This window comes from Gigantopelta aegis, chromosome 6 (genome assembly GCF_016097555.1).
Source record: "Gigantopelta aegis isolate Gae_Host chromosome 6, Gae_host_genome, whole genome shotgun sequence".
Taxonomy (NCBI): domain Eukaryota; kingdom Metazoa; phylum Mollusca; class Gastropoda; order Neomphalida; family Peltospiridae; genus Gigantopelta; species Gigantopelta aegis.
The window spans coordinates 89072821-89086321 of record NC_054704.1 but is presented as its reverse complement, the minus strand read 5'-3'; the positions used below and the strand labels follow the sequence as shown (position 1 = coordinate 89086321).

At 35.7% G+C, this 13501-nt stretch overlaps 2 protein-coding genes across 2 annotated transcripts in view; one reads left to right on the top strand and one right to left on the bottom strand.

The window, feature by feature from the left end:
- LOC121374775 (B-box type zinc finger protein ncl-1-like) overlaps positions 1-13501 on the bottom strand; it is a 75291-nt gene that overhangs the window by 16707 nt on the left and 45083 nt on the right. The window contains exon 3 of the mRNA XM_041501883.1: positions 2144-2251. Within this exon, the coding sequence (XP_041357817.1) occupies positions 2144-2251 (108 nt within the window). The remainder of the gene's footprint in view (positions 1-2143; positions 2252-13501) is intronic.
- LOC121374340 (probable bifunctional dTTP/UTP pyrophosphatase/methyltransferase protein) lies at positions 3304-12908 on the top strand. The gene is made up of 7 exons (XM_041501409.1): positions 3304-3465; positions 5758-5898; positions 7351-7454; positions 8272-8336; positions 11004-11124; positions 11837-11967; positions 12261-12908. The coding sequence occupies exons 1-7, from the start codon at positions 3376-3378 to the stop codon at positions 12458-12460; spliced, it is 852 nt and encodes a 283-aa protein (XP_041357343.1). The 5' UTR covers positions 3304-3375; the 3' UTR covers positions 12461-12908.

Genomic DNA, 13501 nt, shown 5'->3' with positions numbered 1-13501 from the left:
AGAAAAACAAAAAAAGTTCAAACTATTCCTTTCACCAATAAAAGTCAGTAGATGACTGCACAGAAACTTCACAGCTTTGTCCAGTTTTGTCATAGGATGACTGCACAAATTTGTCCAAGTTGGTAAATAGATGTTTGCACAAAAAGTTCACAGATTTATCCAACTTGTATTGGAAATAACAAAACAATACTAATTTTGTGTGCAATTTACAAATCAATCGGCTTAGAAATGAATAACTTGTAGTAAATTTCATAGTAATAAAAAAGGCATTTCTAACCCGAGTACTCTGACTGTAAGAGAGCTAGACGGACATTTGGACATAAATAATGAGAGCGTGTTTATGTTCAAATGTCCGTCTAGCTCTCTTACAGTCAGAGTACTCGGGCTAAGGCGTTCCCTGTGGGATGGACTTATAGTTTTAATGTTTATTAGCCTATTGAACGGACCCATGCTAAAATCACTCAAATTAATTTATTCCCAATTAACTGAAACACTGAAATAAATGTGAACTGTTTAATGTTAGTGGTTATTCTTGAATATTCCGTTTATTTAATTATTACCCATGCTCAGCAGTTGATAGGCCTATCTACATCACTGGCGTAGGAAGCGGCATCAATGGTTTATATATTAATTTTATACGTGTGTGTACCCACCCACCCCACTTTTTGATATCTTCCTACAGGCTACACCTGCGTATATTAACAAATTCTGGGTACTAGGCCTAAGCAGTAGCCAACAACGAAAATTGTACAAAGTCTTCTTCAAATGACCTTCACCTTTGCATGTGGAAAAAACGCGATGACTTGTAGTCTGTGCATGTGGTATCGAGAAATCCTTTATTGTTTTGTTGAGATCGCACGTTGTTGTTTTTGGAAAACAAACCTACATTGTATGAAATGACTGGAGTTACGATAATACGATATATTTTCCTCTATAGGCCTACAGTATTTAGCAGTTTGTAATAAAAGCCGTTTAATCGCCACACACGTTACCGTACTGTCATGCGATCTCGTGTGTCACCAATTACCGTGGTACCTAATAAGAGCACGTATTATTAACAGTGTTCTACACTCGGTTTTATAACTTACTCTTCTTTGGCTAGTGGACAAAAAAAATTTACTAGCCAAGCTTAAAATGTTACTCGCCACAGTGCGACACTACTCATTTTGTATCATTTATGAATGTGTTGTAAGTATCTGGATTGTTTTCGCCAAATTACTAAAATCAACGATGAGTTCCGAATTGTAACGACAATTAATACGGAATTCACAGTGATCAATCGGACAACTTCGTAAATAGTGAAATGTTCCGACTGCACAATGATGTCAACAAATTTCATTTGTTTTCGCTGCTAGGACTCTGAACGCACATGGCAAATAATTTAATACTTAGACGTTTTTGGAGTCAGTCGCCAGATGGCGACGATAATAAATTCAATCGGTCGTCACGCCAACATTTTGGTCGCATTGGCGACCATTTTGGTCGCAACATAGAACACTGGTTAATGATTCCAATTTCAGTGGGGGTGTATAAAAACCATCGCTGCTGCCCCCCCCCCCAACCCCTCAACCTCCATTTAACACACACACTGACGTGTAAGAGTTATCCTACTTGAGTACTTCTGTCGTCTGCTTTGTCGATCCGCGACCACAACTTCTCTGTGTGCTTCCCCCCACCCCAGCAGAAAAAAAAAGTTCAGGGTCGGTGGCAAAATTTAGGGTCGGTCGGGTGACCAGAAACAAACCATTTTTTTATTTGGCCTTATGTGTATTAAAGTTCTATAGGTATGTACTTTTTCTGTTTCACACAAAACGTATTAATTACCGGTATTACTGGTATCAGAAACTACAAGCACCAGTATGACTATAAATACTTTGAATTTGTCAAAAGTGGTAATAAATTGTAATAAGTAATTAAATGGTAGAAATAGTTGTCATAGCCGTAAATACCGAACAATGCTTAAAAACAATTGTCAGCACTTTTAAAACAACTGCTTTTAAGACATAGATCACAAACACACATGTGGGTACACTGCATTTCTGATCTAAAGGATCAAGTCAGAAATTATGATATATTGTATACCGGTAATATTAATAAACATATGTTTAATATCATCAAAATCCAAATCATGAAGACAAGTAACCTTTTCAAATTTTCTGGTTTTCCCCATCCTTTAGTGAAGTACTTTGTAAGCAGCACCTTGCGGTACATGTGGTCAAGCCGACTCATTTTGTCACCATGTCTTCTAACACTCGCTCAAGAAAGCTGAAATTATAAATAGAAACAAATCAATTGTTTGGGTTTTTTTTTACATATTTTACATTTATTTTGTTTTGTTAATAAAATAAATTCCAAGGTGTATACACATGGGACTTTTTTGGACTTGACAATCAGGCCAGTCACATCAATACTTTGACTTCCCAAACAATTAGTGTAGACCACCACTACGGACGTGCTTCAGTAAACCATGGTACAGTGTCACATTCAAAGATGCAATTATAGAATGAAACAGGACCCTAAAAATGTTCTAGTGTGAATCTGCCAGGAATAATCTGAATACTTGCCCGGGAAAAGGCTCATAAAGAAAACTGATAATGAACTACTATATTAAAGGTAAAATTAGAAAAATGTAAATAATAAGTGTGATAATAAATGCATTGTCCTAATAACTAAAATAAGTTCATATATTTGTAACCAATTATATATTGAAAATTGATCAGTTGGTGCAAACCAATTATAACCCATGATGAAATCCCAGCTGATTCCCAGCACTGTCACATCAATTAATTTCACTTTATTCATCACAGATAAAAGTTACCAAGTTAAACACTCAGACACGGTCATACAGTTTACAGTTACAATGCACATTTAAAATAGTTTACTTTCTGTTCCACAAGCACTATATATACTATAAAAATGGTTGCTATACAAATAATGGTGCACAGTTTCACGATTTGTGAACGTGTAGAGGGTGAGGTGGAGGGGGGTGGAGGCGTGGTGGTTCGACTCCAGTGTGTCACGTTCATCTGTTCATGACCAATCAGGTTCTAACCTTCAGGCTTTCACTATCACGTCACATGCACTCACATACAAACACAAATAAAACAATAAATATTATTATACAGCAAAGCGTTACATTTACTTTTACTTTAACACATGCAAAACAATAGTGGCACTGTCATTACGCACTTATTTTGGGGAAAAACACACACTTGCAACCTTCTTTTGGAAAGGAGAACCGGACGGTGTATACCGGAAGTCTAGTAAGTTTTTCTGTCTGCTAATTCTACCCTACACCAAAACAACACTGCATAGAAACACACGTGTTCATGTTTTACATGTCCTCATTGTCAAGAGTCATAACAGTCACTGAATATGTTACAACCAATTATGCACATTCTAAACACTAAACAAATTATCTTAGCAAGTGGATCACCTCGAAGAAAGCAAATACTTCAGAATATTGTAAGAAAATTTTGTGGTCAACCTTACTTGCAAAATGTAATGTTTAAAGCTGCAATCTCGAGAACATTTATATAATTTAATCAGTTAGAATATTAATACACACTATTTATCTATCTGATATCCTTTAGATGCAGTTGTTAATTTAGGACACATAAATATTTGATAAAAATGCATTAAGTTCTTTTCCAATCTGTGCATTATGATGAATCCGGGTCATTTCGCCCTTATTCCTATTCGACCCCGAGTCGTTTCGCCCTTATTCCCGTTCGCCCCGAGTCGTTTCGTTCTCCATTACAAGTCATTTCATCCCTATTGTATTGGGGGTGGTATTAGTATGCAAAATTAGGTATATAAAAAATAATTTTACCCATAATTTTGTCGTAATAGTCACCTAACAGGCAACACGGTTGTAGACTTAAACGTAAAGTCCGAAACAAAATGTTGACAACTACAATAAATTTCCTTTATTTTTCGTTAGATTTTACCCACATTTTGTCCAGACAGAAATCTTGAAAAAACAATTACAATGACACGGATTCCACATACTAGATGATAACCATGTCACCTGTATCGACTTCGCTGAGATCGCATAGGGCAAAAAGCATGTAATTTTGTGCCAGCTGCCATTTTGACTTTTTATGGGATATTCTACAAGAGGGGTGAAAGGATATGACTTAATCTAACAACTGTTGAATGTAATAAGGATTAAATCTGTATGTGATTTTCTAAGGGGAACTCTTAGTTTGTACCCAAAACAAGTATATTCTCACAAAATCGTTTTAAAAAAGCACAAAATACATCAGGCCCATAGGAACTGGGATGGTGTGAAGGGAGGGGTTCTTTAAAATATTGCACATAATAACATATACATATAAATGGTGTTTATGGTTGATAAAGAGTTACAAATGGATAACCTACATGTATATCTGATTTGCAACGACCCTGTAAAGATGGCAAAACGACACGGGGCGATCAGGAATAAGGGCAAAACGACCTGATACCCATTATGATAATAAAAACATTTCTACTTATGATGAACTCAACTAGCTGACTATATAATTATGTTGATAGTTGAAAAAAAGGATATTAAAACATAAGTTATGTTTGAAGGGCTCAAATTTAACTACGGCACTGATGGAAATTGCTGTTGTTGCGATATGAATTGCTGTAGGTCAGGGAGTTTACCGATGGCAATTTTGTGCCACTGGGTAAATAATATTGCCATCAGTTGATTGGATAATTTTTAGTTTTTATATTTGTTGCAAAGGACAGGTAACTGGTTTAAAATTGCTATAGGCAGGCTCAAAATTGAAAAGTGATGTAGGTAACAAAAGTTCCAGGTTTGTGTTTGCTGTTTGTTTTTGTTTTTCATTAGCATCAAGGGATCTTTTAAATTTATTTTCCCACAGACAGGACAGTACAGACCAAAGCCTTTAATACACCAGTTATGGGGCACCGGTTGGGAATGGGGGAAAAAAACAAATCGGAGAATGTGACCACCAAGGTGGTTCAATTCTGCAACCAATTAAAGCACCTCGGGAGAGCGCTCTACCAATTAAGCTAGATCCCTCCCTTTTGGTCAGATTAAAGTAAAGTTTGTTTTATTTAACAACACCACTAGAGGACATTGATTTTTTATCTTATCATCGGCTATTGGACGTGAAACATATGGTCATTCTGACACTGTTTTTTTAGAGGAAACCAGTTGTCACCACATAGGCTACTGTTTTATGACAGGCAGCAAGGGATCTTTTATTTGCACTACCCACAGGCAGGATAGCACAAACCATGGCCTTTGTTGAACCAGTTATGGATCACTGGTCGGTGCAAGTGGTTTACACCTACCCATTGAGCCTTGCGAAGCATCTCACTCTCACTCAGGGTTTGGAGTCGGTATCTGGATTAAAAATCCCATGCCTTGACTGGGATCCGAACCCAGTACCTACCAGCCTGTAGACCGGTGGCCTAGCCACGATGCCACCGAGTCCGGTTTTTGGTCCGATTATGTCATAATAATGGGAAAAGCAGAGGCGTGATGTTTTCAAGCATTACATAATTTTAGAGGGGGAGGTCTTAGCTTTACAAGGGAGAGGGGGGGGTAAAAAAAATGCTCAATTTTGTGTGATGTAATTGCTGAACAAATGCAGAAGAGACTCCAGCTTTAAATATTTCCTTTTTTTCTTACAAAACGAAAAGACCCTCCCCCTCCCCCCACCAAAAAAGATAAAATATTTTCATTGGCTTCATTTTATGGAATTTGTATAAAATATTATTGTTATATCATACCTGTAGGGAATGAAATTTGATGTCGTACCATCAACATTTGAAGAAAACTTGAACAAGTCAGAGTTTGCACATCCAAGTGATTACGTGATCGAGAATGCTCGTTTGAAAACGCTGGCAGTGGCTGAACATTTTTCAAAGCAACAAAATGTACGTAGGTGAATTTCTGTTCTGAAGCTATTGAAGTTAATATGCAATGTAAAAAAAATAGAGAAATAGATTGGTGGCCATCTAAATAAATCCTAAGGAAAGTGTATGGCCAGTGAACATAATTCAGAGGCTGCAAACTGGGAAATATCATCATAATTAGGCCTATAAGAGCACTTGAGATTCAAACATTTACTTTTTTTCTTTTCTTTTTCTACTATATACTTAATACATTTTTAAAATGTACTGCCCGACTATAGAGTATACCTACTATACATACATGGACACTCATATAAAACACTTCACATTGGTATTCCAATAGGCCTGATAATTAATTTTATCATCCATTAAAGGCTTTTATAGGAGATATTTCTGGAACTATAATTTGCTATATCTCCTGCAATATTCTCCTAGGTCAAATTTTAATCACAAAACAATCTGTTGGTTACGTTACTGTGTATGTTTCAGGGCTAAACCTATCATTAGTGACGTCACGCCAATGTCGTTCTGCTAGTTAACGAGTCTACTGCTGCCAAATATAGTGACATTCAACCCACATTACTGACATTGTTTACAATTGTCGCAAATGAAAAGAATAATAATGGATGATAAAAAGAATACCCCCCTCATGTCTTGTGATATCATAATTTATTAGCACTCATTAATGAAAGTATAAAAATCCTTGACAAGCCCTGGATTTCATACTTTTATCAACTCATGCTAATAAATTATGATATCACAAGACACTCGAGGAGTATCCTCTATTATTATTCATACAATCGAGCAAAAGGCATGAAAATTTTAGCATTTTAATGGAAATACATGTTGAAGGTAGTACTAAACCAAATAACTTCCGGCTGGGTCAAAGTTCGAGGTGCACCGAACTTTTGATAGAGAAGTGAACACCACAAGTCCTGTGATTGGTTATAAATGTGAGTGTGTTGGTTGTAAAAAATAATAGTTTTATCTGGGTAAAAAAAATATGCAATTTTATTTCATCTAGTACCAATGTGTCAAGTAGCCTTGTGCTTGAAACATGTATGGGGTACCTGTAAAAAAAAGTACTCGAATTTTGTGTGGAACTAAGGTGTCATAGACGCTACCCATTATCTCAGAAACGAGCAGCTTGACCCCCAATTTTTTCTGATTCACTTTAAGTGTGAGGGGTGGTAGTATTTATATCCGTGGCGTTATGTCTGTTGATACGTTGCAGGTAGGAGGTTTAGCCACATATGTTACTATTGTCGTTTATGGGATTTGATTTGGTAGTATATACCATGAAAACTGAATTACTTTCATTTGAGTTCACTCCATAGCAGACACGAAAATGAGCTGTTAAAATTTTTGTTTCTTGACCATTTTATACAATTGTATACAATAATAATTTCTGATTATATTTACAGATTTGAATAATAATACTGTTATTATTATTTTACTTTTATTTCAACTCTTCAGATTCTCCCTGACTTAATTATAGGAGCTGATACAGTTGTAGCAATGGACAACAAAATTTATGAAAAACCAAAAGATCAAAGTGATGCATTCAGCATGTTGTCACAGTAAGTGGGTGTATAATAATCGCAGGATGTGATTGGCAGTCCTATCTGATTAAAATTAGATTGTCGGCAGTCAGGGCCACATACTCTGAAAAACTGTGACAACCTAAGTTTCTTGAATGTCACCATCTAGAACTTTTCCAATAAAATACCTTTTTGTTTTTCTACTAGTAAATGAAATTATATGTCTACTATTTTTTATGGTCATATAGTTGAAGGATTAATCATTACAATTTAAAGTAAATTAATACTTTTTGGTGAGAAATTACCAGTGTGCATCTGTGACAAAACAAACGTTTTAATTGGTCTATTTAAAATTTACCTACACTTTAGTAAGTGGTAATAAGCCTAATATAGAATAGATAATACTTTTTGTGTGAAAATAGTGATGATTTCACATTTACTGTAATATAACTTCTAGCTGAGTTGTCGATATTGCTGGTGTACCGATATAGATGATTGAAAAGGTAAATATATGCATACACCCTAACTGTATTAACAGTATTTTCTAGATTTTAAGTCAGTTGTCAGTTGGAAACATTGATCTTGGCTTCATCTCACATTGCTAACTTAATACACAGAGGTGATCCATACATTTTGAAGTCTGCATAATAAACTTGATTTGTTTCCTTTCAATACTGTTGACACTGCGGTAAATAATATCTTACGATACATACTGTGTTATAGGGTTATATATCCCCATACCAAAATTTAATAATAATGCTAATTTACTATTTGTTGAGTTTAATGCTGTAATTTCTGGTTGATATAGTAATGTATGTCTAATAAGAGATACTTACTGATTGTGTGTTATATCTAGATTCAGTGGGCGGAGTCACATGGTATACACGGGAATCGTCCTCATTATGCCAGCATCATTAACAGGTAAACTGATTAGATTTTATTTCGGCCATAATACTCATATGGGGGGCGGGATTTAGCCAGTCGTTTAAGGTTCTTGCGTCGCAGGGTTGAACCACCTCGGTAGATCCATTCAGCTGACTGGGTTTTTTCTCGTTCCAACCAATGCACCACAACTGGTCAAAGGCAGTGGTATGTGTTAGGAAAGTGCATATAAAAGATCCCTTGCTGCATTAGGTAAAATGTAGCGAGTTTCCTCTGTTGACATAATTTGTCAGAATTACCAAATGTTTGACATCCAATAGCAGATGATTAATTAATCAATGTGCTCCAGTGATGTCGTTAAACAAAACAATTTTTTTTTCATATTCTCTATATTACCCACTCACTTAACATTCATTCCCACTTCAGTACTGGTTGATAGCGCTGTTGGACAGGCTAACTTTATCAATAGCAGAATAGTGTGGGTGCAAGTAAGTATATAAAAACCAGTTAATAGTATTCCGAGAATCGTTTTTCAACAAAAGCAGTATGGGTACAGTTAAGTATGTAAGGACTGCTGTCGTGGAGGATAGGGTGGACAGTGTTAATGAAGATGATGGTGGGTGCTGCTAAGAAGGAGGAAAATGACAAGTGGTTGTTGAGAATAGGAAAATCTCAACTTGAGAATACATTTGTGTTTGCTCAGTTTAGACAAAACAATTTAAAGCATGAACAGTATTAAACTAATTTCAGATTATGTCTGTACTTGACAATATTTATCAGTCCAATTATCTCCATCTGTCGGTCTATCCCACATACAGGTATTATTTTTTTAGACTTACTTTTCACAATTCCTCAAGATTTTGGACAGGAATTTTGTGCATAGTTTTATAATATTATAGATTGAATTTGACTTTAATGTTGATTTGGGGCGGGACGTAGCCCAATGGTAAAGTGTTCGCTTGATGTGCGGTCAGTGTAGGATTGATCCCCATCAGTGGACCCATTGGGCTATTTCTTGTTCCAGCCAGTGCTCCACAACTGTGTGGTATGTACTATCCTGTCTATGGGATGGTCCCTACCCCCATTGAGGTTTTGTTATTCCTATTTATTCCAGTTTGTACACAATTAGCTGAAAAAGATAAATTTTTATATTCATATATAAATACTCGATACCGTACAATACTGTGTAAAACAAATTTGGCTAAAGCATTTTCAATATGGCTAATAAAAATTCCATTTGGCTAATATTTTTGCTACAGGTATTTTTGATCCAGGGTGAGTCCTCATGGTGCATATAAAAGATCCCTTGCTGCTAACCGAAAGGAGTAGCCCATGAAGTGGTGACAGTGGGTTTCCTCTCTCAATATCTGTGTGGTCCTTTACCATATGTCTGATGACATATAACTGTACATAAAATGTGTTGAGTGCGTTGTTAAATAAAACATTTCCTTCCTTAAAGGAAGAGACAATCAAGGCATTTGGCCTGGTGTGCATATTCAATGATATATAATGCACATTATTGCTTAATAGCAACACGTATAATCGTATAGTTAATTAATAAAACGGTTAAATGTGACGGCTATTATATAGAACGGGCGCAGCCATTTTGTACCATCTCAGTGAGTATGCCCTCTGGCAAGCTGATGGTTACATAATACTTAACGCGTAACGTCAGGAATGAGCCTTAGAACTAGAAAAACACAATCTACCTGGTTTTTACTGGATGATAAATAGTCATACATTGCAATGTTCTGTAATAATACACACCCCAGTAAACCAGCAATAAGTATATCCAGCACAATATATATATTATTTTTCAATACAAAATAAAATACCATTGTCAGAGTGGCTACACAACAAGTCGAAATAATTAACAATGTTTTGCCCATGCATTAACCTACGTACTGAAATGATACACGGAGTGTTTTCTTAGTTAATTGGTCTATGTTGGTTTCCAGACGAGCCAATTCATTGACGCTGTCTAGACACAAAAATACATACCGGTATTGTGGAATATTACCTGTCGCCCCTAAAATGGTAATGGACATGGTTTATTACTGTAAATAGTTTTGTAAAACTATTGATTAAGTAGACTTTTCCATCGAAAACCACAGAACTGACCAATTACGTTGTTCCAAAGAAAATAAAATTATCACTTGGGTAACGTAGCATATCAATAGGCCTAATAGTGTACATTTTTCCTTTGGATTATTTAACAAAGAAAAATGCTATAACCCCATTTTGTTCTGTTAATGCAACTTGAAATATATTTAGTTAAATAGTTTATTATATTATTACGTCATTTATGCTGTTTTACAAGTCAGGTTGATCAAAGAGAAGCGCCTTGTCGAAAATTACTGCTTTTGTTTACACTGTACATACAGGAGATGGTCAGGAGCTGACATCACTTCGCCCCAAGCTATCCCACCGGACGTCACAAAACCGAAACAAAATGGCTGCCCCCAGTTAGCAGGAATAATCATGTTTTTTTATTAACTCTAAAATTACTCGTTTTTCATTTGCTAAAGTGTCAGTGTGTGTTGGTGGTCCGGGTATGCATCTTTCCAACACATAAGGCTCTTGTTTGAGTTGACCCTACCTTTAATGTTGATTTATCCATTTTTGTTAGAGTTATGGCCCTTGAATTTAGTACATTTAGTACTGGTACATTTCATCAACTGATACAATTTTTCTCTTGTACCACAGGTGGAACATTACCAGATGATAAACAGTTCAAGGTCATCAAGTTTTTTGAGTCAACAGAAGTGATAATGACAAAGATGTCACCAGAAATCATCAACAGCTACATTAACACAGGAGAACCCATGTACGTCTTACATCAACGGCTAATAACAACAGTTGATTATCTCCACACATTTTACAAACATAAGAATAGTTCATCATTTAATTTATTTTCCATTTTATTGGATCTTTTGGGGGAAGGACATACTATAATGGGAGTGATACAAAGGTGTATAATTTTAATGGAAATTTTTTTATTCTCTTTTTGATTTTTCAGAATTTTTTAAAATGTTAAAATATGGTTTTCTGAAAACCATGACTGGGCAGCCTGAACTCGATTCCATTTTACTTCTACAACTATTTTATGCATTAAAACCGTATTATGACTCGGTAATTAATATACTGTGAATTTTTTTTTTCCGTAGTTTTGCTAAACAAAAAAACATCACCAAAAAAACCTATATTTTGTTGGGTACTTTAATTTGTAGATGGAAAAGGTAATATTAATTGTATTCCTGTATTATATTTTCAGTGTGCTCTTAAATTTATTTACTGCACACAAATTACATTGATTACACAAAAATTAGATCACAATTAACAAAAGTGATTTTACAGTAGTTCTCTCCGGTTAGATAAAAATTGCTCTCTCCTGTGTCCTATTACTAGTTATGGTTGTAAAAAGGATCAGTATTGTGGTCTTTTTGAAATGTCACAGACTGATCATGCAGGGATTAAATGTTTTTACTTTTAATAACATATTTAGGTTGGTAATGCATCCTGCATTGTTTGTATTGCAGGGATAAAGCTGGAGGATATGGTATTCAGGGAATCGGTGGAACACTTGTGGAGGCAATCAAGGGAGATTACTTCAATGTGATGGGTTTTCCACTACACAGATTTTCCAGAGAGTTATCTCTATTGTATTCTGGTACACTCAATAAATCTTAGCATAATTCGATTTTGTTCGTGTTGAGGATTCTGATACATATGAACAAAAAATTCCGTAATAATGGTCTTTCTTCTGGAAGTCTTAGTCCAGTGAATCTTGGGTCATAACTGTGAACGATCAATGTTAGTACTAATTTTTAAAAATTAATGATACTACCGGTAAATTTTACATATCTTTTTTTAATCTTTCTTTTTATTTTGTTATACAAGCCAGTTTGTGGTAGACTACATATTATTCAATTGTGCAGTGATCTTGTTTTTGTTTTATTTAAGGACACCACAAGAGAACATTATCAGCTATTGGATGTTACCCAGTTTTTATTGTAACATTGTCTGCCATTGCAGTGTTGAAATTACAGTTTGTGTTTAGTGGTGAATATCTGCAACGTGGAACAGTGGAGAGGTTTGGAATATATAACATTTTAAAATGGCTATTGGTGTTAAAGAGGAAACGGTGGAGAGGTTTGGAATAAATAACATTTTAAAATGGCTATTTGGTGTTAAAGAGGAAAGAGTGCAGAGGTTTGGAATAAATAACATTTTAAAATGGCTATTTGGTGTTAAAGAGGAAACGGTGGAGAGGTTTGGAATATATAACATTTTAATATGGCTATTTGGTGTTAAAGAGGAAACGGTGGAGAGGTTTGGAATAAATAACATTTTAAAATGGCTATTTGGTGTTAAAGAGGAAACGGTGGAGAGGTTTGGAATATATAACATTTTAATATGGCTATTTGGTGTTAAAGAGGAAACTTTCTGCCACTGCTACATTGTTATAATAGTACAGTCTACAAATCTTTTAAATGTACTTTTCCTGGTCAGGACAGTACACACCACAGCCTTTAACTTACCAGTTGTGGGGCATTTAACCGGCCTCAATGGCACAGTGGTTAAGCCATCGGACTACAGGCTGGTAGGTACAGGGTTCACAGCCCAGTACTGGCTCCAACCCAGATTGAGTTCTTAACGGCTCAATGGGTAGGTGTAAGGCCACTGCACCCTCTTCTCTCTCACTAACCACTAACCAACTAACCACTAACCCACTGTCCTGGACAGACAGGCCAGATAGCCGAGGTGTGTGCCAAGGACAACGTGCTTGAACCTTAATTGGATATAAACACGAAAAAAATAAGTTGAAATGAAATGTGGGGCATTGTTTGGGATGGCTGGAAAAAGACTGGATAAATAACCCATCACATCTCGGGTAAGTTCTCTACTACTGAGCCATTAGTAAATTGAAGGTTGTGGTATTTGTCGTCTTGTGGGAAAGTGAATGTAAACGAGCAATGCTGCTAATGTTAAAATGTAGCCACTAGTGGGTTTCCTCTAGGACTGACAGAATTAGAGAATACTCGACGAGCTAATAGTTTTATCGCAGTCTGTGAAATTACCAGGTGCCCGAAAAAAAAATCTTTCGCAAATGTTTTCGCCAAACCGAAAATTCTTTATACATAAAATATAAATACATATGTATTCGAGTTCTTTTGTGTCATCAGTTGAATATATATGAGTTA

What these genes read in the sequence shown, in the direction of transcription:
- LOC121374340 (XM_041501409.1), top strand. Translation starts at nt 3,376, where the DNA reads ATGTTACAACCAATTATGCACATTCTAAACACTAAACAAATTATCTTA. An exon ending in ATTAACACAGGAGAACCCAT is followed by an intron (nt 11,125 to 11,836) that starts GTACGTCTTACA and finishes TTTGTATTGCAG; the next exon opens with GGATAAAGCTGGAGGATATG. An exon ending in GTTATCTCTATTGTATTCTG is followed by an intron (nt 11,968 to 12,260) that starts GTACACTCAATA and finishes GTTTTATTTAAG; the next exon opens with GACACCACAAGAGAACATTA.